At 37.9% G+C, this 27648-nt stretch overlaps 1 protein-coding gene across 1 annotated transcript; it reads right to left on the bottom strand.

Annotated features, from left to right (window-relative positions):
- Positions 1-1883: 1883 nt before the first annotated feature.
- On the bottom strand, positions 1884-26356 carry LOC130417144 (carboxy-terminal domain RNA polymerase II polypeptide A small phosphatase 1-like). Its single transcript, XM_056742446.1, has 7 exons — positions 24237-26356; positions 11843-11997; positions 5892-5993; positions 3815-3871; positions 2961-3053; positions 2413-2601; positions 1884-2012 (listed from the first exon to the last, which is right to left on the bottom strand). Exons 1-7 carry the CDS (start codon positions 24304-24306, stop codon positions 1884-1886), a joined length of 795 nt encoding a protein of 264 aa, XP_056598424.1. The 5' UTR covers positions 24307-26356.
- Between the last annotated feature and the right edge of the window lie 1292 nt (positions 26357-27648).

The raw sequence follows: 27648 nt of genomic DNA on the forward strand, positions 1-27648 counted from the left end.
CCCAAAATATTATCCAAAGAACTTAATACACAAAGCATGTTTACTGTACATTCAAATACCATTGGTAATAATACCGGAATAGAATACAGGTGAGATTCAAGTACTTGTGCTTTTAAAGAATGAAATATCAATCAAGCTGCTCTTTAAGCCTTTTATGAATAACAAAATGTTTTTCTCTCCTCCATGGCACAGCACTATTTTCATTAATATCACAAGTATCGAAAGATGCCAAACGTCTTGTCATCTCCACATCTATTTTAAAAGGCAAACACTGAAAATGAACAATACACCAGTATTAAAAACCACAAAATCATCTTCCGCATTCTCCTGGACACACGCAAACATCACCATTACTTTTCATAACATCAACAATGGCACTTGCAAAACAAATCAACTCAGATAGTGCGGAGCAAGTACACGATCCACATGAGCTGATACATCCATATTACATGGCATCACTATTAAGGCACGACCGCTGCACTTTAACAGAGGGTTTTCCCAACCACTGCGCTGCCCTCGTATTCCCAATGCCACTTTCTCAAAGAACCAGGTTGCCCATTTGACAGCTTAGTGATTTAATGGAGAGTTAAGGCATTAAAAGTCACATTTCTGCTTGCGCTGAATGATCAGGGTTTGATTCCAGTATTCTTTACTTGTTTGATTAATATAAACACACAAATGGCATACTGTTATGCATTTAAAACTATACAGATTCAGACATACCTGATTTTGTCAATCAGTATACTTTGATATTGTAGGACAAGATTTTACTACAGTAATCTTAAGGTCACGGTGGAAGGACCTCTCATTAGATGAAAATAGCATATAAAAAAAGAACGGTGCATGAGCTAACCATTCAAAAGTTAAATTAAGGCCGATACAGAAAGGGTACAGGGCTAATTCCTCAAATCTGTTGCTTTGTGAAACTTGCGCTGCTCGATTGTATCATCAGGTCTTTTCCTGTCCGATTGGGAAATCAAAATCAAAAGTCCAAAATCTAATAAAGTATTTTGGCTGGATTAAAAAACAGCATAGAATTCTGTGATTGCCAATCATGTGTTTTTCTTGAGCACTTGAGATAAAATCATGAAACACAGGGAATGAGGGAAGTTTAGCTCAAAACATGAACCCGAGAGAGGAAGAAATGTAGTCATGTTCTTACATCAGATCTTCTCAAATCACCAACCAAAGAGGACAATGAACTTGTTTCATTATAACAGGGCTTCCCTCAATCTTGATACTGAAAGTGTTGCAAAAATGGAACATAATCGGGCTAGTCTTATAAAACATGTCCAGGTTACATTTTACCTCACAGGCACAACGAAACATATTTTGCATTCTTTTTTTTGCATTTTGATCGTAATGTTAAAAAAATTCACAGTTTTCTTTGTTTTCATGGCTGTGTCATTAAACTGTCATTACAATAATAGCGTATTTTTTATTTAATTAAAACTACTATAAATTAAAGGCAGTGCAACCACTACTACCATAACATATAAATACCTTACAATTTTAATGATAAATTGTTTAATTTTATTTATAGTGCTCAGAATGATTACTAAAAAGATTGCACCAATGGGCATGTGAGCTAAATGTCGTTTCTTCTCTACTCTGGGATGAAATATAACCAAGACACCTTTCCTAAGAGTCACCCGTTCAGGTTAACGACAATCAATGAACTTTTTCTATGTGTGAATTTGATAAAGCAGTCCTTCACAGTTCTGTCATGTCACTTCGTTTTCTCCATCAAACATCCTGTGAATGGAATTCTGGGTAGGTGACGAGGACTGAGCTAATGGCTGGTCCTGATTGGGGAAGCAGCATGGTGCTCTGAGCCCAGCAGCCTCCCTGGCCCCATAGTGACAGCTGCCTCTTGTGTCATGCTAGCTAGTAGTCCTCTGCTGCTTGAGCACAGTGTAGACGTTATCCACCTTACTCAGTCTCTCGAAGAAAGGGATGAGATCCAGAAGCTCTGTGTCTGACATGTCGTCAAACCAGGAGGCTACGGGTACCTGAAGAGAACACAAAACTTCATGTCAAAACCATCTTCTTCCTTTAAACAGTGCATTTGCTTTAACTTAGTTGTTTGTGCTACTTTAAAGGAATAGTTGACCAAAAAAAATCATAATTTAGTCACATTCTGGTCATTTCAAACCTGTATGACTTTCTTCTGCAGAACACAAAAGACGATGTTTTAAAGAATGTTGGTAACCGAACAACGGCAGTACCCATTGAATTACATAGGATTTGTGTCCATACAATAAAAGTGATTAGAACGGTTACAAATATTTTTCTAAATATATTTGGTGTTCTGCAGGAAAAAGGAAGTCATACAGGCTTGGAATGACGAGGGAAGGTAAATAGACTATTTCTTTATTTTGAAACAAACAAGGCAGATCGCAATGCAGAAACATACAGCATATCTGGGTGGAAGATATAAGAGGCGGGTGAGTTGTCCACTATGATGACTTTGTTGAGATCCCTGCCTAGACGGCTAAGGTCCTTAACGTAATTCCCGCGGTGGAACACGCACGACTCCCGGAAAAGACGGCTTCGGAAAGCACCCCACTTGTCCAGCAGGTCTGAGACGGGATCAGCGTACTGCCAAACAAAACACACACTTTTAGATTTGGGGGGTTCGAGTTTACTCGATAAGGATTATAAAAAAGTTCTTCTGACATAAATAGAGCAATACTGCTTCATTCAGTTATGCAAAATTGAACTGTCAAAAAAGAATTATGTGTCCTGTGTTGATGCCACTTGTAAACCATTCCTGTAAAATCCTGTTTCAATTACATTTTATGATATTCATTTCCATGACTCCTTCAGGATATTCATAAATGACGTGGGAACCTGGTTACCATCTATAAAACGGTGTCATACAGTAAGTGACGTTGAAATGCCTTTTTAATAAAACAGATGTTAAAAGCCTTGCGTTCATTTCCTTGAACACATCTTACCTTGGCTAAGCTGGCGGTGAATAACACGCACTCGAACATTTCTCCCATTCGTTTGAGAAACTCATCAACGTGTGGTCTCTTCAAAACATACACCTCCATTCAAAGAACAAACAAGAGAAAATGGTTCAAATATGCGTTGAATTGACACAAATGCATTTCACAGCTCGCATCTGAAGGGGAATACCAGCCAATGTGTCAAAAAATGAGGTCACAAAAAGTGCTTTAGCCCATTTCGTCACAAGATATATTACCTCGTAAATAAGACTGATATTAAAGCGCATCTTGACACTTCAGCTTAATACGATCACAGAAGGGCAAACTTGTTTTACGAGACAATAAAACGGGTCGATTTACAAATAAAACTGGGTCAGCCAAGATGGTTAATGTCGGCTGGTGGTCTCATTCCTGAACCAAGTTATCCCGAATAGGCTTTCCTGACACCACAAGCCTATCCTGGATTACTTGAACCAGGCAAAAGCCAGAGTCTGGGAGTGATCGTCCATATCCTGGTGTAATGGTCATGAGTTTGCCCTTTAAAGGGCCAAGACATCGTGCTGTCACGGCCCGAGAGAGAGCTGGAGATGCGCTCTGAGGAGAGATCGATGGCCAGCGAGTTCTCAGAATCCTGTCAAGGTTTCTCGGTTTCGTCACGGCACAAAAATAGCCAACTGCTGCTCTGAGCCATCAGCTAAGACGGCTGCGATACTGTCAGGTAGCAACACTCATGTTCAACAGAGAAACCACTTCTTTGAAGAGTTCTCTTCCAGCCTTTAGTCATAACGACACATTAGGTTCACAGCTGACAACTATGTCATCACCTTCGGTTACCACATCCAATGACAGTTGAGGCTCACCTGATGTACTGTTCCATCAATTTCCACTGGAATGATAAAGTCTGCATTATTCACCGGCTGGAAAGAAAAACAAATGATACAAATTGACTCGATTATTAACTTAAGAGACAGCACACCACAAATAATCATTTTGCTATGGTTTACTGTTATTTCTAGGTAACTGTTCAATAAAAGCTAAATAACGGTAGTCCATATTGCACAAGTCCCTTTGTAAAGAATGTTTCAGCGGCAACAAACGTTGTGGCCCAAACTTAACTTCCAGTAGGCCCCCGCAAACAATCAATAACTGTTGATTTGTTTTCTTTTTGATACAATTAATATACAATAAAATATATATATTAATGAATACATGTAAATAAGATATAAAATAAATTGTTATTAAGCCCCTAAGCCAGACCGATAACCAGTTAACAGACGAAATCATCTTTAATAATGACATTTTTTTATTTTGGGTGAACTGTTTTTACAAGAACATGTCTGTGTGTACTGCAGGTGACTAAATGTGTCCGAGTCTTAACAGGCGTGTGTGCACAAGTGATAAGTTATTATTGAGGTTAATGTGTAAATACGCAAAAGGCTCCATTTCGGCCTTCAGAATACTCCAATAAACTGGATCTTTAGATAGATCTAGAACCTAAAACCAGCGTTATGTGTTATAGAGATGTCAGGACAGAGTGACCTACATTCACAGATGCCATGAAGTAACATTATGCCGTTGTGGTAAATGTTATATGTACAGGTTTGTTCTTATGCTGCTTAACTGTGCATTAAAGAAAACGTTCACCCTAAAATTTGACTCTTCGATCTCTTGTGCAGTTTCTTTTCTGTCGAAACAATGTAGAAGATTCTTAATGAAGCAATTTAAACCGAAAATTTATAGTACCTGTCAAGCTCCCAAACAACAACACGAGAGCGGCACAAAGACTTTCTGGAGTCCGATACATTCACATTTATGCATTTGGCACGCGCTTTTATCCAAAGCAATTTACAGTGAATTAAATTTGTACATTTATCAGTATGTGTGTTCGCTGGGATCGAACCCGTGACCTTGCATTGTAAAAATGGCTTGGACATGCTTCACACATTCAGTTTTTTTATAAATTGGTGTTAAATATTCTAAATATTACATGTATAATGTATATATATGTATTATGTAAATATTCTTCTTTTGTATTACACTAAATACAAAAACAACATACAAATTCGGATTAGTATAGTGATAAGGAAATACGAACAGAACTTGTGTAAATTAATGCTTTCAAAGTGTGAGTCAGTATAGCATTTGCGCTTCAATATTTAGAATTCAACACATTTAATAACAATGTAATTTTAAGGGGATAACAACTTGGCTGTAATTGTCAGAATGGCGACTCTTCTAGTGAGAGAAACATTTCTGCATGACTTTCCCAAATTTTGCACATAACATCCTTATTACGTCATTCCACAAGAAAATAAATCTACTATAATCAGATTGCTGCGTATATCCAAGTCTAAACACGTTTGTAAAAACAAAGTAAATGCAACACAAATCAGACACATTGCCCAAATTTGTATACATAACACCTGAACTAGGTAATGGCATACATTCCATTCATGGCAAACTCAAATAAGCACGATGAAAAGTGCCATTTCATGCAGAGCATTAAATCCATCATCATTTTAGTTGCATTTATAATGGTGCTTTTCCAGCCATCAAAAATAACTGGTGTCCACTATTTGCCATAGTTGACCCTTATAACGAAAACGCTGGCATACAGGACACACCCTGTGTAAATTTCAACTGATCCTTTTCTGTCCTCACACGCTTTGGTGCAGTGAAAACCAATAGGAGATCAATTCTATATCTACATTTTCACTTCATATCAAGAAATGAAACTTGAAGATCTGTTATGTGAATACGGCCCATGCGATGGGGTTAAAATGTCTAGTTATAACATTTAAGTCAGGTGTATCCCATAACCATGTGTTTGAACTGAGCTGCCAACAGCACACGCCACACGGCTTGTGACATACAGTTTATTCTCACCCAGTCCAGTTATGAACTGTTGTAAAAAGTAAGATCAACACGTTTGCTTACCTTGAATGAACTGTGGACTAGTGTTTCATCCAGATCAATCACTACACAGATCTTTCCAACATCTTTAGACTTTATTTGGGAAAGAAGTGGTTTGGCTGGGACCTGTAATTAAATTGAAAGGGTAAACAAGTAGCTATGTTGGTATTTATAACAAGCAGCTATTGGACAATAAGAATACAGTTTACATTTAGGAAAATTCAGGAAACACAGGAATCAGTAAAGAGACATTTATAAGATTAAATTTGCACGTTAGTGACATAATCAACTTTTTTGTACACGTTATAATTTATTAAATATATGATTAAGTGTCTAGACGGGTAGCATGATGTGTGAAATAGTAAAGATTCTGTTATATGCTATTCTTTACTGCTTCATGTTGTTTACGGTTGCCAAGCCATGTAAATTTGGCACATTAATATAGAACCCAAATGAAGGGCGGTCACAGGTGTATGTACAGTATATGTTGTATACTTCAATGTAACTTAACCAATCAAACTGTAAAGACATAACTAAACATTTTAATGTTGCACTTTATTTTACAGTACGTGTACTTGTAGTGTACTTACCAAAGAAAGTACTGGGTGGTATAAAATAACTACATGTTATAAATTTAGGGTTAGTACCTAGTTATTACCCAGTTATTATATTTACTGTAATAAGTACACAGTATGTACATGGGAAACAGGGGAAAAAAAGTGCTACCCATTTTATATTAGTTTTACTTTTGTAAGAAAGAGTTTACCCTAATATAAAAACGAATTGTGTCATTATTTATTCACCCTCATGTCATTCAAAATCTGAATATGACTCTTAATTCTGTGAAACCCAAAGAGGATATTTTGAGAAACGGATTTGTGTCCATATAATGAAAGTTGAAAGTCAATGTGGGCCGGTTCTTTGGTTACTAACCAAAATCCAAAAGCTTTGGAATGACATGAGGATGAGTCAATGTTAAAAGTATTTTCATTTTTGGGTGAACTATACCTTTAAATCTGTTGTCTAACTCGGACGTTGTACAAATGTTTATATTAACAATATTATTGCATAAAGTAAAAATATCTGTAAAATAATATGTGGTGTAAATTTACTGGTATCATAACAGGATTTTGGTCATACCGAGCACTCCTAATTGTGTGTATTAGTAGCTTTTTGAGCACTAACATTCCATTGAGTTTAGATCGGGTGTCAGACCTCTGCTGGAGTGAGATTGCAAACATGTTGGTCACCCACTCTTAACATCCAAAAACACACACAGCCTGAAACTAAGTCTGTCCTAGAGTTACAGAACACATAGCTGGAGACACGCGGAGTCTGGCGGACATGGTTCTTTTAACCAGGTTCATTTCCAGGTCGGAGAGGACAGAGATGACTCGGATTTAAAAAAACAGAATCAGATACGTCTTGGAATAAGAACCCTGCGTGAGGGCTTATTTTAGTTCTGTTTCCACTGACTTCATCCTATCTAAAATTCAATTAATTGCATCCAGAATTAAAGTTTGCGTTTACATAATATATGAATGTTCACTGTGCATATATATTTTTTATTAATAAACACATACACAAACATGTCTATAATAAGGAAATATTTGAATGTATATATTTACATTTATATAATTAAAATGATATATAAACATTTATTAATGTTTATATTTTCCTAAATATATGTGTATGTGTAAATAAATGCAAAATTAATATGCACTGTACACAGACATATATTATGTAAACACAAACTTTTATTCTGGATGCGCTTAAACGTGATGAATTATTTAACACTCCTTCATACAAACAAACCTTTTCAATATTTCAATTTTTTAAGTAAGATGCTTAAAAAAACCTTTTTTACAATAATTGAAGTCATTTCATTTAATTACATTTCTAGAATGGGTGTCTCACATATACAGTACATAGACAAATATCCATATCAGCACCCAAGCATGTTAAAAAGTACTCACAATACCTGCTCTATGGGCGGGACACAAATTTCACAGTCACACAACTCTGGATACTCTTCATCATCTGATACTTCACTGTCTTCAGATGAATCGTTCTCCTGTGATGTTGTGTTCTGGTCAGACTCTTTACAGATCACCACCTGCTCACTAGCATCAGGTGCCTCATTTCTTGCAACTTGATGTATAAGTTGCTCAAGCTTTTCATTTCGATTGCTTTGCTCAGACAAACCATCTGCTTCATTGGAAAGCTTAAAGATGTCTTCTGTCTCAGCTTGAGACTCTTGCTGACCAACCAAGATGGTAAACTCACAAACGTCAGTTTCTTTATTTGACTCTTCTTCCAGTGCACAAGATATGTGAGGTTCTAGTTCAACGGAGTCTGTATCTTTTTCTTTATCGTGTTCCTTAGCACACGCCACAACATCTTCAAAGTCAAACAGAGATGCTTCATCTTCAGAAGTTTCAATCTCTCCACAACAAGGTCCGTGATCATCCGCTGTTTCAAAGACATGGCACGTCTCTTCATTTTCAACCTCAGATTCAGAGTCTTGCGTGATCTCATTTTCAAATCTGAAAAGTTCGGTTAAATCCTGACTGTCCTCAATTTCTGTTTTGACAGTATCAAACAATTCAAGAGTGTTATCTCCATGATGTGTGGAATCTGTGGACAAATTCTCCAAAGCATTTTCAACAACAGTTTGAAGTCCGTAATCTTCAATGGGTGAAACACTATACATGCGTTTATCATCTAGGGGTTCAACAAGCTCTCCATTTATGTGGCAAGGTTCACTGCCCTCGACTTCATCAGAAAATAGTGTGGAATTCTCACCAATAAAATCAGGCTCGTAATCTTGGGTTTCACAGACCACATCTTTAGCGCAAGATTCATGGCTGTGACCCGGATCAATGGGGAGTCCGACCGAAAGAGCTTCTGCATATGACTTATGGGCTTTCTGTTCAGTGACGTTCCCGTCCTGTTCCTCAGAATCAACCTCAAGTGCTTCCTCACAAACATCTGACGCTTCCCTTGTATATGCGTCAAAGGTCTTTTCATCACTCTCGTCCATGTACTCTTGATGAATAGACGGCACTCTGAGAAGGTTTACCTTATCACATGCTTTATCCGAGAAGATTTCAAACGATTCCGACTCGTCGGCAAAACTTCTGAACGATTCATCCGTTTCAGAGCTGTCTTGACTTTTACCGTCAATGCAATCTGAATACTCCTCCTCGCTTGATTCATCTGAACAACCTGCTTTGATCACTGCATCTATAGACATTAGAACATTAGTATCAAGGACAAACGTTTCCTCTTTGTCACCATCAAAATTAGCACAGCTCCCTTTTTCTGCACACTTGGCACATAACTTTCTGCAGTCCACCAAATCCTGTACTTCGGGATTAAAATCTGTATCAACTGCATTGGTTTTTGAATCGTCGCCGGACTGATTCACTGATTCTTGATTGAGTCTCAGAAGATCAGTTAGAAACTGGGAAAGCCAGCGAGCTTCAAAGGTTTCCATCGATCCAGAAAACATGGCATCACACATGGATGATGTCTTAGCTTTGGAGCTGTTGCTTTGGTTTTCTTTGGGTAGTTCAGAGCTGTGAAAGACTGAGCATTGAGTTCTCGATGACTCGGCAAGTCTGCTTTGAAGTGGGGCTTCGGACCGCTCGCTAGGAATTCCAAGACTGCATTGTTTACGATCGTCACATTTTTTTAAGCATGTTCCACAACGTGTGCATTGTTCTAAAGTCTTAACATATGCAGCATGGTCTTCAGAGGATTTGTTGGGTTTAAAAAGTTGGTTACGCAGCTGTGAAGTATCTTCAGTTGGGACACGGTAGGTCCGGCTGCAATCATCCGTCTCTACCGGGCTGTCCAGCGTCGCTCTGTCATCACCGGTGTCCATTTGCCCAGAAAGCCTTGTTTGCTCAGGGGACACAGAGTGGTCAGATGGCTTGCTTTCTTTAGAGACTTGACATAGATCAGAGGAGTCAACATGTTTGACAAGGTATTCAGCAGGCTTGTTTTGATTGTCCGGCTTACATTGTGTATAAGTGTCAAAGTCTTGAGAATCTAGTTCAACTGCAAGATTTTGATCAGACAAGCTGTGTTGTTCAAATAAGACAGAGGCGCTCTCCTCATAAACACCGTACAGCTCTGAGGATTCTTGATATTCTGCGTCACATTCTATAACGCTTTCAGGATCTAAAAGATCTAATGGAGAAGACTCCAAAAGATCAGGATTGGTCTCTGATAAATCTGACTGTTCTGTATCATCTTCTCGATAATATTCATAAAGATCTGCATTCATCTCATATAAACTTAAATGTTCTGTATCATCTTCTTGATAATATTCATCAAGATTTGGATCCATCTCAGATAAATGTAACTGTTCTGAATTATGTTCTTGATAATATTCATAAAGATCTGGATTCATCTCAGACAAATTTAACCGTTCTGCATCATCTTCTTGAAAAGACTCGCTAAGCTCTGAATTCACGCAAGATAAATGTAACGTTTCTGTATCGTCTTGAAAAGACTCACACATATCTGGATTCATCTCAGATAGACTTAACTGTTCTGCATCATATTCTTGAAACGTCTCACAAATATCTGGGTTCATTTCACACAAGGTGAACTCATCAGCATCCTGTTCAGAAATGTCGCTTTGATCACACTCCTCAGTTTGGTTGACTTCAACCAAGTCAACAGCATCCCTGTTTACTCCAAAACACTCACTGTGCTCAGAGCAGCTGTCCAACAAAGAGCTGTATCCCGACGAACTGGACTGATCCTGCGGATCTGAAAACTCACTATTCATTTGACTATTTTCAAAGCATAATCCATCCGTTTCGTTTAGGGAGCAAACAGGAATTTCTCCGTCTGAAAAGAGTTTGGCGGCATGTTCCAAAGACTGGCTTTCCTTTTTAAGATCTCCTTGTTTAGAGACCTCCGAATGACCAAAGCACAATTCAGCGGGCATTTTACCTTCAGAGCGCTCGCTTACCAAAAAGGCGGAGGACTCCAGGTATTTAGTAATCTTTCTTTTAACAAAAGAATTGCTTTTTCCGAAACATTTGCAAAGTTTAGAAGAACGGTTACGCTCCAAACATTCCTCCGTGGATTCGCATACTCCTGACAGTCCACAGGAATCAGAGACCTGTGGCGAGGGCTCACTGATCTGAAGGGAGCCTGCCTCAGACACCAGCAGCAGTGTGCACGTTGACATGACGGAGAGGTTGAGACACCACTGAACCCTGCGCTCAGCCCGCCTTCAGTAGACCTGGCGATATTTTTGGTGCTTCAGAGACGTGACAAATAACTCCTTGTGTATCAAATCACTATAAAAAGCTGAAGAAGGCATAAATCTGAACCCGACACCTACAGCGTCTTGACACCCGATCTGCTCATAGTTGTTCGCAGGCGTGTTTTTTCCCTCGAATAATAAGTCGTATGGAATCACGAGAAGCATTGCCAATTTCTTTTGACATACCCATGTAATAGCTTCTTATTGGAAGGGCATTTTTCAGATAGCTTTATGTTTGACTAAATTAATCTCGGTGCACATTTTCCAAAAATGTATATGTGTGATTCTGTCTGTCAAATCCAGGCTAAAAGCCCAATCTAATTTTGAGATAAGCATCAGTTTGATTTTAAGCATTCACGTGTTTTCAATCTTTGACTTTTTTGGGTGGTCACAGGCAGGGTCACGTTATAGAATGATATTTACAATAAATTGATGACAACAAATTTTCACACCAATATAATTGAGAGATTAATTCTAAGCGTCACAATATATTCAGCTAAATTTGTAAACAGGAAAAGAATTGCGCAAATACACAAGGTTTTGGTTTCCTCACTATCGCAGTTGATCATGTGGCTCACAGTCTTGTTAACCACAAGCTGCCCAGTACACACAAAATGTAAGACTCGGGGGTGGAGAGAGCAGAATTTCCAAATAAGAAGTTAACAAAACCAATATAAACTTTTACTTTTGAAATGGTTCCATTCTCCTCCACCAGGAGCGGGGCGTTGTTATTGACGGGCAGCTGATCCGTTTCGTCATGACAGAGGCAGCAGAAGAGACTGCGGAAAATACCACGACTGCGGGGTTTCTTCGAGGAGGATGCAGCATGTGGAGGGGTACCTGGGAAACGAGAACCATATTTTATCACACTTATTGCTACCCTGCTGTTCACCGACATATATCTCCACATACTCGACTAGTTCCGACAGCTTATCCCTTACATCAGAGGCACTTGATATTGTTGGTCTTAAATTTCTTTAAAACAAATGAAATACCAACGTCAGAAATGAGAGAAAAAAAAATCAAACAAGGAAATAATTAGTTCTCTTAAATTCATCGAATCAAAAATGAATGTTTGCGTTTATAAAACGTTTGCGGTGTGTAAATGTTTGTGTTTCTATAACGTGTGTGGTGTGTATATTTATGTACTGTATATATAACTGTACGCACAAACATGTGTAGATATAACAAATATTTGCATAAATATAGATTTTTTTAAATATAATTTATATTATGTATAAATTACTCGTATACATGTATGTTTGTGTATTTATATCTACATGGCACATACACACATATATTATATAAACAAACATTTTATTTTGGAAACGATTCATCGATTTGATAGCATTACAAAAAATGCACGATTACGAAATCATTACAGACAATGAGAAAACAAATTGTTGGAGTTTTGGTAAGTGACACTCAAGGCAATTCGTACCTACAAAGTTGCAAATGTGTATTATTCTATAATATCTTGTTAAGAGGTTTCTGTGCAATCGCGTACGTGATGGTTAGGGCTTCATTCATGCTTCTTTCCAAAAGCTTTTTGGTATGATTAACATAATACAAATTCATTGAATTGGCCACATCGAAAATAGTTATGAATTCCTTCGATATCAGGCTGTTTCTTCACCTTAAAGCAAAATACAAATCAGTATGTCTAGGCCAATAACTAAAATGTGGAAATCATTTTTTAATGAAAGAAACCCTTAGCCGAGTTGATTTTTAGAATACAGAAAACAGTATTCATGGATTTTCAGAAAGGGTGTAGAACACAGAAAAAAGAGAGTTCATTAACTGAAAACACATGTCTGTCACACCCATAAATTCCCCGAGTTTTACTTCACAATCTGAGGTTCCCAGTTACACAACCTCCTTCATAAGTTAGTTAAATAAGGTAAAAATCGTGCCAAAGAACTCCAAGCTCTTTGCTAATGAGCTAGATATTTGTCACCAAACATAGCAGTCAGAGGCCCGGTATCCATGAATAGTGACACATTACAGGGAATCCACGTGACTGCAGATCTATGTTTGGCTCGGGGCAGATGAGCCCACCAGACCCTCCGAGCGACTTGCAAGAGCGAACAACAGTGACGAAAGCTGGACTTTGCCGGACAAAATCTTTTGACAAATTAGACAGGCGAAGCAGCTGTCAACAGGGAGGATTAGCATGCCGATCAAAATTCAAACTAAAAGCTCATGTACCCAACCAAGACGCTACGCTGAACAAGTGCATATGTGTGGAACACTGGATGCATAAGCCATAAGGAGAAGATGGCAGGGTTTTAAATTTGGATTGGTGTTCTTCCTTGGATTCATCTTCGCGGTTCGCCCTTCGACATAAACGTTGCCCTTAAAACCAAACTTAACCCAAATAACACACATGCAACTAGCTGTCAACCAATCATCGGAATATAAAAAATGTCTTTTGAACTTCAAACATAAAACGGATTTAGGAGGGGACGAATCTATAAGTCGCCCTCCGAAAGAATCCTTAGAATCTGACGGGTCGTATTAGTGAAACAGCGCATAGTGAAGCACCTGCAACAAGGGCAAAAAGGTGGCAAGTTCACAAATGTGTGCGATTGTGTATGTGGGGGGGGGGGGGAATAAATACACAGGCATCCACATGGACACTTCTGATATTACACATCAGAGAGATTTATAAATAGCCCCCGCGGGCAGCTGCTTACAGAGGTTGGCTACGGCATTCTTAACAAATATAGACTTGGCCACTTACGACACTCAGTTCGAGCCATAAACAGAATTGCAAAACAAAACTTTGTTATGCTCCCTGTTGGGGACAGAAATGAATGATTGGACCATTTGTGTATCTCTGGTGTAAATGTGATACCTTGATGAGTAACATCATGAAGGGACGGATGCCGAAACATTTCGCCCTATTAGCATGAACCAACTTAAGTTTGTAAACAACCATGATGAAAGAAAGGACTGGTGGAGATCCTTAAAAGAAATCAAACTCTTGTAGAAACATTGCAACACAACAGTGTGAAATTGCTTATTATTCGCTATGGACTTTAGTATTTGTAGATATTTTACATTTTGACTTTGTAATTTTTTTGGAGGATCTATTGGCCAAATTGCATTATAATATACATAACTATGTCTTCAGAGGTGTATGAAAACTTTACATTAAGAGGCGTAGTGTTTTTATTACCTAAGAATGAGCCATTTCTATCTACATACACCGCGGGGCCCCTTGCATATACTTCGCCATGTTCTTTCTACAGTAGCCCTAAACAAACAAACTGCTCTACAGTGCGCGTTTCGTAAATACTTCTTTGTACATGACAACTTCTTAGCCCTGTGTCAGCCGTCGTAGTGATTTGAAATGGGGAGGGACTGGAGTACGCAGCCTCCACCACTAGGTGCCCGCTAAATTTCATACACAGGACCTTTAAAAAAAAACTGTTATGAGCAAGTACAGAAATGACCAAAACTAACAATAATGATTTGATAGTTGAGCTGCTGAGTAAAGTTTTGCAGGGGAAATGTTTGACGTCATTTGACGTTGATCGAGCATGAAGATCTGCAACCAGCAATTCAAAAAAGGATAAATAGTGGTGAAGCTTAAAAATGAAAAGATGTAAAGCCTTAAAACCAAAAACAAAATTGTTAACACCTTGAAATAAATAATTAATAATCAAGCTGATGAAAATTTTAAATATATATTATAAGGTTGTGAAACCAAATATTTACTTAACCAACAATATGGCAATATGATATCATTGATTACACAAATAAATCATCTTTGGTGATTTTTTTTATGAGCAAAAATTATAGATTTTATATATTAATATCAAATGGGACATTTCACATTAATTAACATTGGCACTTAATTTCATCATGTTACTATGTCAGATTTAGCCACACGGGTTAATTTTCATCTTAAGTCCCTGGCAGGTTGACACTAAAATGTTGAAGTAAATAAAAAATCTCATAAAAATACTTACCAATAAACATAGCTATAACCAACAGGAATACCAGAAATGTAGTGTCAGACAGTTTATTTTACTGAGGTATTGAAGCTGCACGGTTTTGTGTGGAAACGTCATTCGGGTCAACAGGTTTCTGCTCACACACTTGAATGTGTCTCTTTGAAGAGGCCTTCGTGCTATTCCAAACCTGACGGATAGAGGCCACTCAGTGCTTGACTTTACGACCATGACACGCAATCTCACAACTTACAACCTGTAAGCCATCCCTTGAGAGAGAAGGACAGTGAATGAGAGTTACATTGTAAATACAGTAGCCTCGTTTAAAAAAGGGTCCTTTTTTGCCCAACTTAAATAGATATGCGTTAAAGGTTGGGCTGGGCGACCCTCCCCAAAAAGCATATCATGATCTTCATAAAGAATCTCGATCCACAATCTGATTGAGGATGCCTTTAAGATCGATCGCGATATAAATATGTTATATAATTATATTATATTCATATTAAATAAATATGACACAGCTAAATCGAATATTATTGTTTGTTTTAGATGTAATGCAATGTCTATACAGGAATTAAGGTTAAAAAACGCTGTATTTTTCACATACCGTGCATGTTTGTACCTCCTCTTTGCCCCTCCTCTCTGAAACGCGCAGATTTTTTACAAAGCTCATCGCTCTGAAAAGCGAGGTGTGCAATGATTGGCCGGTTAACCAGTGCGTAGTGATTGGTCGAATACTGCAAGCGTGTGATGGAAAGTAATGCCTCTTAACATATTTGGAACATCATGTACGCCCCACCTTATTTGCGTATACACTTGGGCGGTCTTAGCAAATCATACCACAAACTGTTTGTGTGGGTGTGTTTACACGAGGCGTTTCAGGCAGGTCTGGGTGAGCGTTCGCTTTTAGATAGAATGCATCTTTTGTTCTGACATTTAATTTTTTTTAATTTTACGTGTCTTATATACATGCATGGGCAACTTATAACACACGAAAGACAGAAAAACACGTATTCGCGCCATATGACCCCTTTAAGATCGTAAGATCGCCCACCCCTAATTAAAGGGATAGTACACTGAAACATATTCTGCCATTTATTCAAAACCTGTATAGGGTTATGACTATTCTGTGTGACATTTTTAGAAAGGGCTGGGCGATATATTTTGCGATTCGCACAGTTATTAAACATAACTCAAAGCCATAATACATAACTTATACATATTATACAAACGCTGTTTGATCAGTCGGAAGTACTCCTCGATCAAAAATCACTACGAGATTGAGTTGGTTATAACGTGTATTTGAAAAAGCTACACTCGTCTATCATCATTAATATAAATCAACTTTATTATCATGAAAATACCTGAAAAGGTTTAAAGAGAAGCAATAGAGTATGACCACAGGCATTTCCTGGAATCGTTCTTCTTCCGTTTCCAATATTCAGAGTGTCTGCTCAAGAGCGCCCTCTGGCTTTCGGATGCAGCAGCATTTTCCCGTACTTCACTCAAAGCTGTGCATAAATCACATGATATTTATCGTTGGTTTATCGTGACATGCCCTAACTGAGAGCATAAGAATCGCACGACATATCGTCCAGCCCTGTTATAAATAGTCTTTTATTTGGTCTTAAAATTTTATTTAAGTACAATAATTAATGCGAACCACTCACATTTCTGAATGATGAACGACTGGTTCAAACTGCTGAATCAAACTTTCCAGCACTAGCACCATTTCGCTGGTGAGGTTTAAACCCGAGACGCTATTAAAATATCTTCGTCTTAACAGTCTCAAGTCAAGAACGAGGTGTAAAAAATAAACCCCGGCACGGTCTTATCCCTTTTGATAGACGTGCAGTTGATGTTACAAAGGGTCAAACAGACGCACTGTTTACTGACACAAAGTGGTCAGAACAGAAAACAACACGGCAGTGACGGAACTCAAAGACCATGAGAATCCCTCCAGGGGCCCCAAAGAACTCTCTCTCTTTCTCTCTTGCTCATCCTCGCTGGAATGCAGCCATATCTCTGGCTCATAGCTCTACAGTGCTGTGCCCAGCCAAACCAAAATAGGAACAGGAAGTGTGAGGATGTGAAGTAAGAGCTGCCGCGAGGCAATGGAAGGGCCACACTGAGCCTTCTTTGTGTCGTGCCTGCACCAGATCATGTTTCACACACAACAAAACAGGTACAGAACAACGAAGGCCTGGGAACGCCGCGCCGGGATAATCCAAAATGCCGTCCAGACAGGCAGGGATTCAAATTACTGACCACATCCACTGACCCACTTAACTGAGGCTGTGACACCTTCTGAGACAGAAAGCAATGTTTTGGTAAATCAGGAATATTTAGCCTAGTAAACGTTCACAGGCTTAAGCGAACGCTCTTGCGGTAAATCCCAAACATTGAGAAATGACAAGGACAAGGCTTTGAGGCTTTCTAAAAATACTCTACAATAACAAAGTGGTGAACAGGTGCTTTGACTGCATGCCCAAAATGTATCCGATGGTCCTGGACAATGTCTTGGCGGCTCATCACGGGGTCACACTAAAAGCTAAGCCTCCGTAAACAACATTATCCAGTAACTCTTCTTCCACGTCGACACATGAATCGTTGCAGCTAAATGAATCCAGCTACAGAAACATTTCTAGCTCAAACACCAAGCTGTTAAGAAGACGATTACAGTAAAGTAGTTTGGTGTCCTACGGGTTTGTGAGGCCTGACCAGAGACTGTAGTTATTAACAAGATGCCGCAGTATTATTAATATGAATGGGGAAAGTGGAACATTCAATATGGTCGCTCTAGTGGAGGAAGTCCCGCCTATTGGTATAAATAACCAATCATTAATGACTTTTGATTCTCTGGTAGCAGGGCTTCGTACAGAGTGTGAACTTCTGCGCATGCGCAATAAATGGAGGTACCTGGAAGTGTTTGTTTAATCTAATTTGAGTTAGGAAAACGGGTCTGTACATTTACTTTTTTTGCACATAACATCGGTGCTACAGAGGTTTAAGTTTTGTAGCACAGGCAAAACAGTTGTTAGCACATGTATACATCTGGTATCATCAAAAAAAATGCAGGTCATCATCATGAATAGATAGTTAACTGAAAAAGGACATTAACGTTACACAAATGAACAAATTAGGGCCATATCATTTTTAATCTTTCCCAAATTCGTTTTTCCTTTTAAATATTTCTGAGTTCGGTATTTTCAAGGCTTTACTATACAGTAGTAGATACATTTTTCCATAAAAATACTGTACCATAAAGTATACTATACATTAAACTGCAGTAAAATTATGTGTACTGAAATGTGTACTATATAAATTTTTACCTTAGTATAGTAAATATTAATGTGTACTAAATAGGCCTGTAGCGACGCGTCGATGACGTTGACGTAAAAAAATTTTCAATGTCATATTTTCGCAACACACACGTGGGAGACCAAAACATGGGAATACTATAAATTTAGTCCCAAACCTAAAGCTGTCGTTATTTGCGCTCTTTGCCAAATGGAGTTGGCATACCACGCCAGCACAACAGCAATGTTGGAGCATATGAAGCGGAGGCACCCCATTGTCACTCGTGAAGGAGACAATAACAAGTAAGAACTAACGTTGGCTTGAGTAGTGTATCTTGAGCTCTGCGCACTTCGGTGGTGCTGGCTAACTATCTTAGCTCTCCGTGTAGTTTTTTTGTGCTAGGTAGCTACTGGCGCCTAGACCGCTGTGTTTAGCTAACGTTAGTTATCGTCTAATGTCGGCTTGAATTGAAGCTAGCTTACGGCTGAAGAACAACGCTATCTATAGTAGCTGACGTTAGCTAACGTGAACGTTAGCTACTAACCTAGCACAAACAAACTGCACAGAGAGCCAAGATACGTTGGTTTATTGGTTAGCCTAGCACCACCAAAGTGCACAGCTGCTAGATAGCCACGTTAGCATTCAAATAAACTAAATAAACAAAAAAATCTAATAAACTGATAAACAATAGCATAGCAGTACAATGAGGTTAAGAGTAGATTTAAAATACCCCACAGTCAGAGCTGTTGTTCTTACATGCATCGCTTTCGTGTTTTCTAGGGCAAAGCAAAGAACCTTGGCGTCATATCTTGGGAAAGAGATGTAATATACGTAAAAAAAGGGATTTTATATTGTGTTAAACACTCAGGAATGTCTATACTGTGCACTGCACAGTGGGTTTTTTTGCACTACAACTTGACGGTACTGTAAAGAGTAAACAGACTGGTCTTTCATTTTGTATAACAGCAAACTAATTGTATTTATATTATTTTGTGTAAAGCAGAATACCTTTTGCTGTGCAAAACGGTTGTTTAATAAAGTATATTATTAAGATTTTTTTGGTATTTATTTGAGATACATTATGGTTTTTATTAATGAGCAACAGAAAAATAAGCGTTAGAATAATTGCAGAATTAGTGTTAAAATTGGTCGACTAATCGATAAAATAATCGGTAGATTAATTTTTTAATAAATAATCATTTACCCCCAGCCCTAGAACTAAAATGTTTACTAAAGTTAAAAAATGTACAACAAGTTAATTATTTTATGATCTGGTTCAAATTAAGTAGACTTTTATTTTGGCGGGTGGTCATGAAGATGCTTGAGTTTCAGTGTTGGAAAGAAACAAACATCCAAGTAAATAAAATAAGTTATCAAAATCTTGGAGAAAAAAAGCAGGACTCTCTTACAATCTCTGTTGCATTCTCAGTTACTATTCCTTAAATCTTGCTCAATGACTTCTGTCAAGCTTTGTAGAATATATTCGAGGCACACAAAAAGGAGAAAAATGGTAAAAGGTCACCATTCATATTCTGTATGCACTCAACGCATTCCTCATGAGCATCACGGCTTGTAGAAACAAGCCTTCCTTGTAGAGGAGAGATACATCTCTAAAATGTTACAATTGATTGTGCGCAGGAACATGTTATGATGCAAGGCACGAATGATGAATGTTTATCTGATGTGCTTCATCTTGAATATTTCCCTCTCAATCATTTACAAAAACTAAAGATTGAGATCTAACATACACTCTTCTTCAAGACCACAATGGCATCATTTGACTGGCTGACTTATCTTTCTCCTCTGAACGCACTTTATTTCTTCTTCCCATAAAACATGAGACAGCACTTTTGATAGAGGCCAAGTAAGGGACATTGACACCGCGTGATGCAAAATGTGTAAATCTATTCACATAGATCTATAAAAAAAAAAAACTTTTATATTCAGTGCAAAAATATTAAAAACACTAAAAGGAATGATGTGTCATTTATGAAAGAGTATAACTGGGGTATTCAAGAATATTTATTTTGCCTAATAATTAATTTGCAAGCCATATGCTAGAATTATAAACTATTATTCAGCCCATTGGAAAACAATGGAGTGTCGTAGGTTTAAGCTTGATCCAAGCTCAACCGTTGTAGGTTTCATCACCACTGCACAACACAAGCCCTCTTTGTGCAATTCTACTTCAAGGAAACATAATCAGTTTTAGTATATAAATAGTATTGGTGTCGCAATTTACTGGTTTTTAACAATAATCATGATAAAAATAACCCAGGGCTCAAGTCTAACTTTTTTTACTAGGAGCACTGCAGCCCCAAACTGAAATTTTTAGGAGCTCAAGCAGAAAATTCGGGGGCACACCTTAAATCGGCCTGCAATGCAATTATTTAAATAAGTCGACAGAGAAGTTTTAAGTAAACAGTACTGATTGAACTCTGAATACACCTGAACTTTGGCCATTCGCCGGTCTTTCATACATGTTGTGAACGGATTGGAAATGATTCAGCGCTGTCTCAAGTTAACAACAGATAAATGGCGTTTTCTGAACTCCTCCGCTCAAATATCTGTGCAAAATCTGTGTCCAAAATTTTACTCACTTGTTTTCACTTGCTCCTTAAAGTGGACTATATAAGTGAACTAATGTAGGGAATAGTGAATGAGGTTATAGTGGGCGATTTCGGACACAGCCAATGAGTGTATATTTAGAAAGGCGGTGCGGAGAGCCACATTTTGGACGCTTTGCTGCTGCGTGGCTGGTATAAACAAGCCTTGACCAGAGTGTCCGCTCCCTTTAAATGATGGGTCACCCGCTGCTCCGTACCCTCTCCTTCTCATGCACAAGTGTTGGGAAAGTTACTCTGAAAAAGTAATTAATTACTAGTTACTTATTACATATTCAATCGTTTAACTAGATTACCGTATGAATTACTCTCTCCAAAATGTATTTAATTTATATCTTACATCAACCTTGTTTAGAATTGATACAATGATAGACACGAAACGGCTTATTTAATTAATTCAACTAAATAATAAATAACTACATAAATTATTCTTATTAACTGACCAAAGTATTTAAAGCATACACACATTAAAACACAAAAGCATACATATAAGCATATATTTTAAAGTTAGACTTATTATTTTGATGTCATTTCCACTATTGAATATATAACACAGTATTTAGTTAAATAACATCAGAAGTAACTAATTAAATTACATAAAAAATAAGAGTAATCCCTTGCATCTACTTTTTCAAGGGGAAAGTAATAAAATTACAGTTACTAGTTACACCCAACACTCACACACATAGGTCTACACTGTTGGGCACGCGATCTCCTCGACTTTTCACATGAGATAAAACAACTAGAAAAAACCCAAATTGGCAGGTCGCGTATGCACGAGTACTTGTTAAAATTGCTTGTGCAGTCTTATAAACTAGTCACAAAATGCGCCCATTTGGTCCCAGTCTGGAGCCCGGTAATGTGATGATTAATATTGTTAATACTACACATAACGTAAATAATTCAATACCAGTGTTTGGTTGAAACTCTGACATAGATTGTGGTTTTGCACCTATTTAACTATAAAATCACAATGATTACCATCTCTCTCTCTGCCTCACTACACTTGTATTTTGAGTGCGATTTATTGGCCAATATAGAAGAGACACAAAAACACAAAATTCAATATTATTTTAAAATAAAATCTGATATTGTGAGAACCATAACAATGATTATGAGTATAAATATAAATGTTACCAGGTTAACAACTATAGCTGTTCCTGGTTCCTCTTCAAGCACGTCACATCTTTTTCACACAATCTGTTTAATTTTACACCGATCAGGACAACATCAGATACGGCTATTTTTGTAATTCTCTAGGACAAAGAAAAACCACCAAGGCAGCCTAGTACATTTCCTTTTATAACCATATTGCATCCTCCTAAATGGTGGCCATGAATTTCTTCTGCAGCTAGGACAACTTAATTATTTGGTAGATTTATGCATTTCTAAGTAAATAGTCGGACAGATGGGAAGACTCTGTGCTCTGTACTGAACTTGCAACACGGAGCGGGATTCTTTAAATGTGTAACAGAAACACAGGCCTGTAAAGCATCTCCATCTCCGTGTGCGTAAGAGGGAAAAAGGAGTGCTGGTAAAAACACAGCGGTTGGAAAAACAAGCAGTGTGGCGACTGCTATGGCTGAAACCATACCAGATCCTCTACAGGTTCTCAAGTAGACGCCATCATTCAGAAAGCATGGCTGTGTTTATTCAAACGCTTCAAGACCACAGTATGACATCACTAGTTTAAAAGAACAAAAAGGCTTCTTTAACTAATAGCCTATATTTTTTTTCGATGCACTTGTACAATTGAGAAATATGTGACCCGGTCTGTTAAATTCTGGCTAAAGTCTTATAATCCAATTGTGAGAGAAACATTCAACAAATTTTATTAAATTTTTTGACATTGCCAAATTTGGTCAATATTAAAGATATTGTATTTCTTCCCAGAATGTTCTTAACATTGGGTAGGATGACTTCATGTAGAAAACCGCATATCACAAAAAATGACTTTAGCTGGGCTTTCAGACAGAGTCACATATACACCACGTTGCAATTTGTAAGTGGGACACTTCTGGTTTTTACTTATTAGTATTTTGAAATCCTTAATATATCATTCGATATAAAAAATATTTGCTTAAAGTGCAGTTTTTGTTATAAATGTTAAATTGGTTGTATTTTGTTCAAAGTTTGTGTCGTGTAACTTGTGTTCAGAAAATGAAACAGGAAGTTCTTCTGGACCTGTGATGGACGAGCGCTGTTTTCGTCATCCGAAATGGTCTATAACAACTGACACTGACAAAACAAGGAAATGTGGCTTGATACAATAGTCAACACATTCCCAATAGTTTACGTCACAGAAAGGACCACCATAGAGAACAGATAAGTAACACAGCGGATCAGAAAAGCAGATAAGAAATGCATTGTTTATGAGATGAGAACAACTTTTTTGAAACATCTGAAATCTGACTTGCTTAATTTTGCAAGTAAATAAATAAACACGGTCAATTCAGCACAAGACACACAACTTAACTACTTTATTACCGAAGACGTTTTGGTTGGGTTAATTCAATGGTAACCAGTCATCATACCTTTGACCAACAAAAAATGCTTACTGTGAAATAATGACCTAAGACATTCCTATTACACTTGACTAAATCTGTTTTTGTGATCTTAACTATTTCAAACTCAAAGCACAAACCCATCTTTTTGCCTTAACCTGTATTGATCAGCTGCCTTAAATGGCAATACATTGACAACAAAGTGCTTTCTTTCCCCATGATAACCTGTCAACTATTGACTCAAAGTCATTCATTATGTCTTAAGAGCTCAAATTGTGCTCAGGCTGACTCAGACAGATTCAGAGTATAGAACACTACGATGTAAACAACCAATTACAACCTTCCCTCAAACGTCAGTGAAGTCATCACGGACACGCCTCCTCTACTTCAGAGCCATACAAATAAACATTATAGATGCGGTCACGTAAAACTTAATGTTGTCGCACGTTGAGCTTAACTATTAATGTAAATGATACACTTAACTGGATCATATACCAGGAATGAATGGACCAGATCCATTCGGTGCATCACCTATAGTTTTTTTTAAGAGTAAAATAAGTCCGCAAATTGACATTAAGTTCTCAGTCACATTGAATCAACGCGGCACTTTAACTTTGTATCAAGCGGTGCCGCCCAAAACATTCCTCAAAAGAGTTTGACATGTGCCGATCCCAAACTTTCTTCTAACTTACTCTTGTCCCGTAAAGGCGCGTCTTCATCCCTGCTGACTTGCGTGATGATAGAGGAGGACGGGTGGTCCATGAGATCTGTAGAGCGGGTCCAAGCGCGAGCGAAAAGAGGTTTTCGTATTAAAATATTTCCGCTGGCTACGTTTGAATTGAAAAAAAAAAAACCTCCCTGCGAATGACTTTTACCGCCCGAGAATATGCATAGTGCGGGACCATACAAGGATTAATGCGACTTCCGTGCTGGTATAAGTTAGACGAAAAGCAAACTTAAATAGAAATGATGATAAAAAGTTAAGTTTGTAGATGATAACTTTTCACAACATGGAGCTCGGCTCTGCTCTCAATTTCAGATACAAACATGGAACTCGCCGGTTTCAAGGCACCCCTCGTCTTAAAGCGGCAACACCTAAAGCGAGCGTAAAACTTTAACTAAGCGAAGCACACTACGGTTCGGAATTTATACACAGGGACGAGATACAGACATGGATACAAACCGCTTTTTAGTACTACTATACTCACATATATAAAAGGTACTCATAAATAAAAAATAGGACGGTGGTGGTCCGACAAACCAAGAACGGTTTGACCCTTTAAAACGTCGTTCGCTCAGTGTAACTTTCTTTTATTGTTGTTTTAATAGTTTGCTCCGCTCCCCATCGTGTGATTTTCTTCTTTTACCAAAACTAGCCAAGTAATCTACATTTGTACAAACTGTCCCAATCGTATTTCAGTCAAACGCGTTGCCCCTTTAAATTTACAAAGTCCAACACGCAAACAAAGTTTAAAAGATCTCTCGGCCTCGCCGTAAAAGAACGATCAATTCTGACTCAAAGGCGCATTTTCGACGTCCGAGGGATATTGTATGTCGGTGTTAGCACGGCGAGCATGGTTTGAATTTATACCACCGAGCAATGGTCCGGTTTGGAGTTATTGCGGAAAACTTTCTTGCGAACTTTTTTGGCACGAGTTACGCGAGGGGGCCTTGAGACCGTCCTCAGAATGAAAGATAGGGAGAGTCCTCAAAGTTCGCGCACTGTGTCGTGTTTATTACAGAGTGCACATCGTTGGTATTCATGACACACTACACGTAACAGTCATGCACCAAAAACTGAGAAAGTTCGTAAACAATTTGGTGGGGAGAATTTGGGTCACATCATAGATTTTAGCCTTTTGTCAAAAACGTCTTTTTTTCCAGAGAGACATTTGCAGAATAGAAACTATATTTCTTAAACCCCTGTTGTGAAAGTCCAGAGATCAGGAAAATATCAGTTTATACAAATGTTTTGTATTTAATATGTGTGAAGTACACATTTGAGAGAGACTATATGCTTTAAAGACTTTCTGTGAAGGCACAAACCAGAAGCAATAATACCCAACAAATGGACGGGATGGCTCTTCACAGAACATACGTTTTAAGTTATTTTAATTCAATTTTCCCATTCATGAAGAATATGGACTGTTACGAATGTGACAAGTCTGAAAATGGCACCTACTCGACTGAAAAAATAATGCTTGAAAAGTTGTATAAAATGCTTTAAATCCTTTAAGAGAGACCTTACATGGATATTTAAAACACCATATTGACAACTGAGCTATCATTATGTTAAAAAAAACATTTTGTTAAAAAAATGTTTTTAATGAATATTACGTCTCGGCATTGACGTATGCGAATTTTTACCCAGATTTAATACACTTCTCAGTTAAAAATCTGTTAAAGATGACAGATCTTTTAGAAATGTGCATACAATTATATTTAAGTTGGACAACAAAAATAAGGTTAAGACAGAAATCAAATGTGACATTTTCCAAGACGGTGGTCTTCAGGAAGCCGCCCACCTTTTATTTTAGCATAAATACAGATACAGCACTGTTTGCTGTCCTTTGGAGACAAAGGTCATTCTTGTCAAGTAAACCACAAGAAAAGAACTAAGATGTGTTTGTGAATGAATTAAAGGTCTCGGAGGATGTCGACGCGAAAGAAAGACTGATCTGTTCAGTAACGGTTTTTCACAAAGACCTCAAACTTCTCTGAATCTGCTGCTCAAGCGCTTTTGATGGTCAGGAGGGTGTTGGTATCGCCAATATCATAGAATACTCTGGGAACAGACACATCACAAAGCTTATGTTAATATGAATTGGAATATAATTAAACTTAACCAACCAATCCTCTATCCTCTCCATCCTCAAGCCAAGCCAGGAGTGAAGGCGGTTCCCCACTAATATCTCCTTTTAGCACCAGAGAGGAACCTTCAGATTAATATTAATAGCTGGTCGAGTTCTCATCATATTAAACACACCTCCCACAATGATACAAGAAGATCCAGAGGTCTGGCCAGAGGGGTTTTTGATGGTGGTAGTGACACAACCAAGGCCACCACGTCAGGACCCTCAAAAATGTAGCTGTACTTGGATCCATCCTTCAGCTTCTTTCCATTCTTTGACCAGATGATGAAGGGTTCTGTAAAGTCACTTCGTCTGCACTTCAACCTTGCCGCACTGCCCTCAGCAGAACCATTTCTTTCAGTTCCTTCAGGAACTTTGGAGGCCCTTTCTCTCTCAGCTCTTTCCTTGACCTTAATTGACAATGGCCCACATTCATACAGCTGAAACACAGAAGATGGGCTGTTTAGAACTCTAGATTGAGACCTTGGTGAGAAGCCTGGATGCGAGCAGCTGCCTATTGAACTTGAGGGCCAATGATGTTCAAAGTGAACCCTGGAGATGTTTGTCGTGCTGGAGGCAGAATATATGGGTTATCAGTGACTCCTTGAAGGAATATTTTACCTTCAAAATGAAAATGATGTCATTATTTCATACCCGAATGACTTTCTCTCTTCTGCGGAACACACAAAATAATATATTTTGAATAATGTTGGTAACAGAAAACCGTTGGTCCCATCCCATCATTTTCATGATAACAATAAAAAATGAAAAGGAACATACTGATTATATACGCATGTATATATATATATTTATTATATATATATACATATATATGAAGAGTTTGGTTCCAAAATGAGATAACTCTATAGACAAATATAAAATCATTTTTGTCTTATGTTATCATGTTTTTGTTGTGTTAGTTATCATGTTTTATTTAGTTATTATGGCTTAAATCAGAACAAACCAACTGCAGTTGATTGATATTAATTTGAATGCAGAATAAGAAAACCTGATTTTTGGAATACATGAGGATGAATAAATGGTGACCGAATTTTCATTTTGGGTGATCGCTCTCATTAAAAAGCTACTAGAAATCCTTTATACCCACCTTAGAGAAGATTCTGGAGCTGACCCCCTGTCACAGATCCACGGATGGTCAGTCAGAGACCCTTACTTTCCATCTGGCTTTGATAAATACTGTTCCAGAGAGACCTCTAGTTTGAGAATGGCTGGAGGAGGCCTTCAAACAGCA

The sequence above is a fragment of the Triplophysa dalaica genome, unplaced genomic scaffold (genome assembly GCF_015846415.1).
Source record: "Triplophysa dalaica isolate WHDGS20190420 unplaced genomic scaffold, ASM1584641v1 Contig22, whole genome shotgun sequence".
NCBI classification, from domain to species: domain Eukaryota; kingdom Metazoa; phylum Chordata; class Actinopteri; order Cypriniformes; family Nemacheilidae; genus Triplophysa; species Triplophysa dalaica.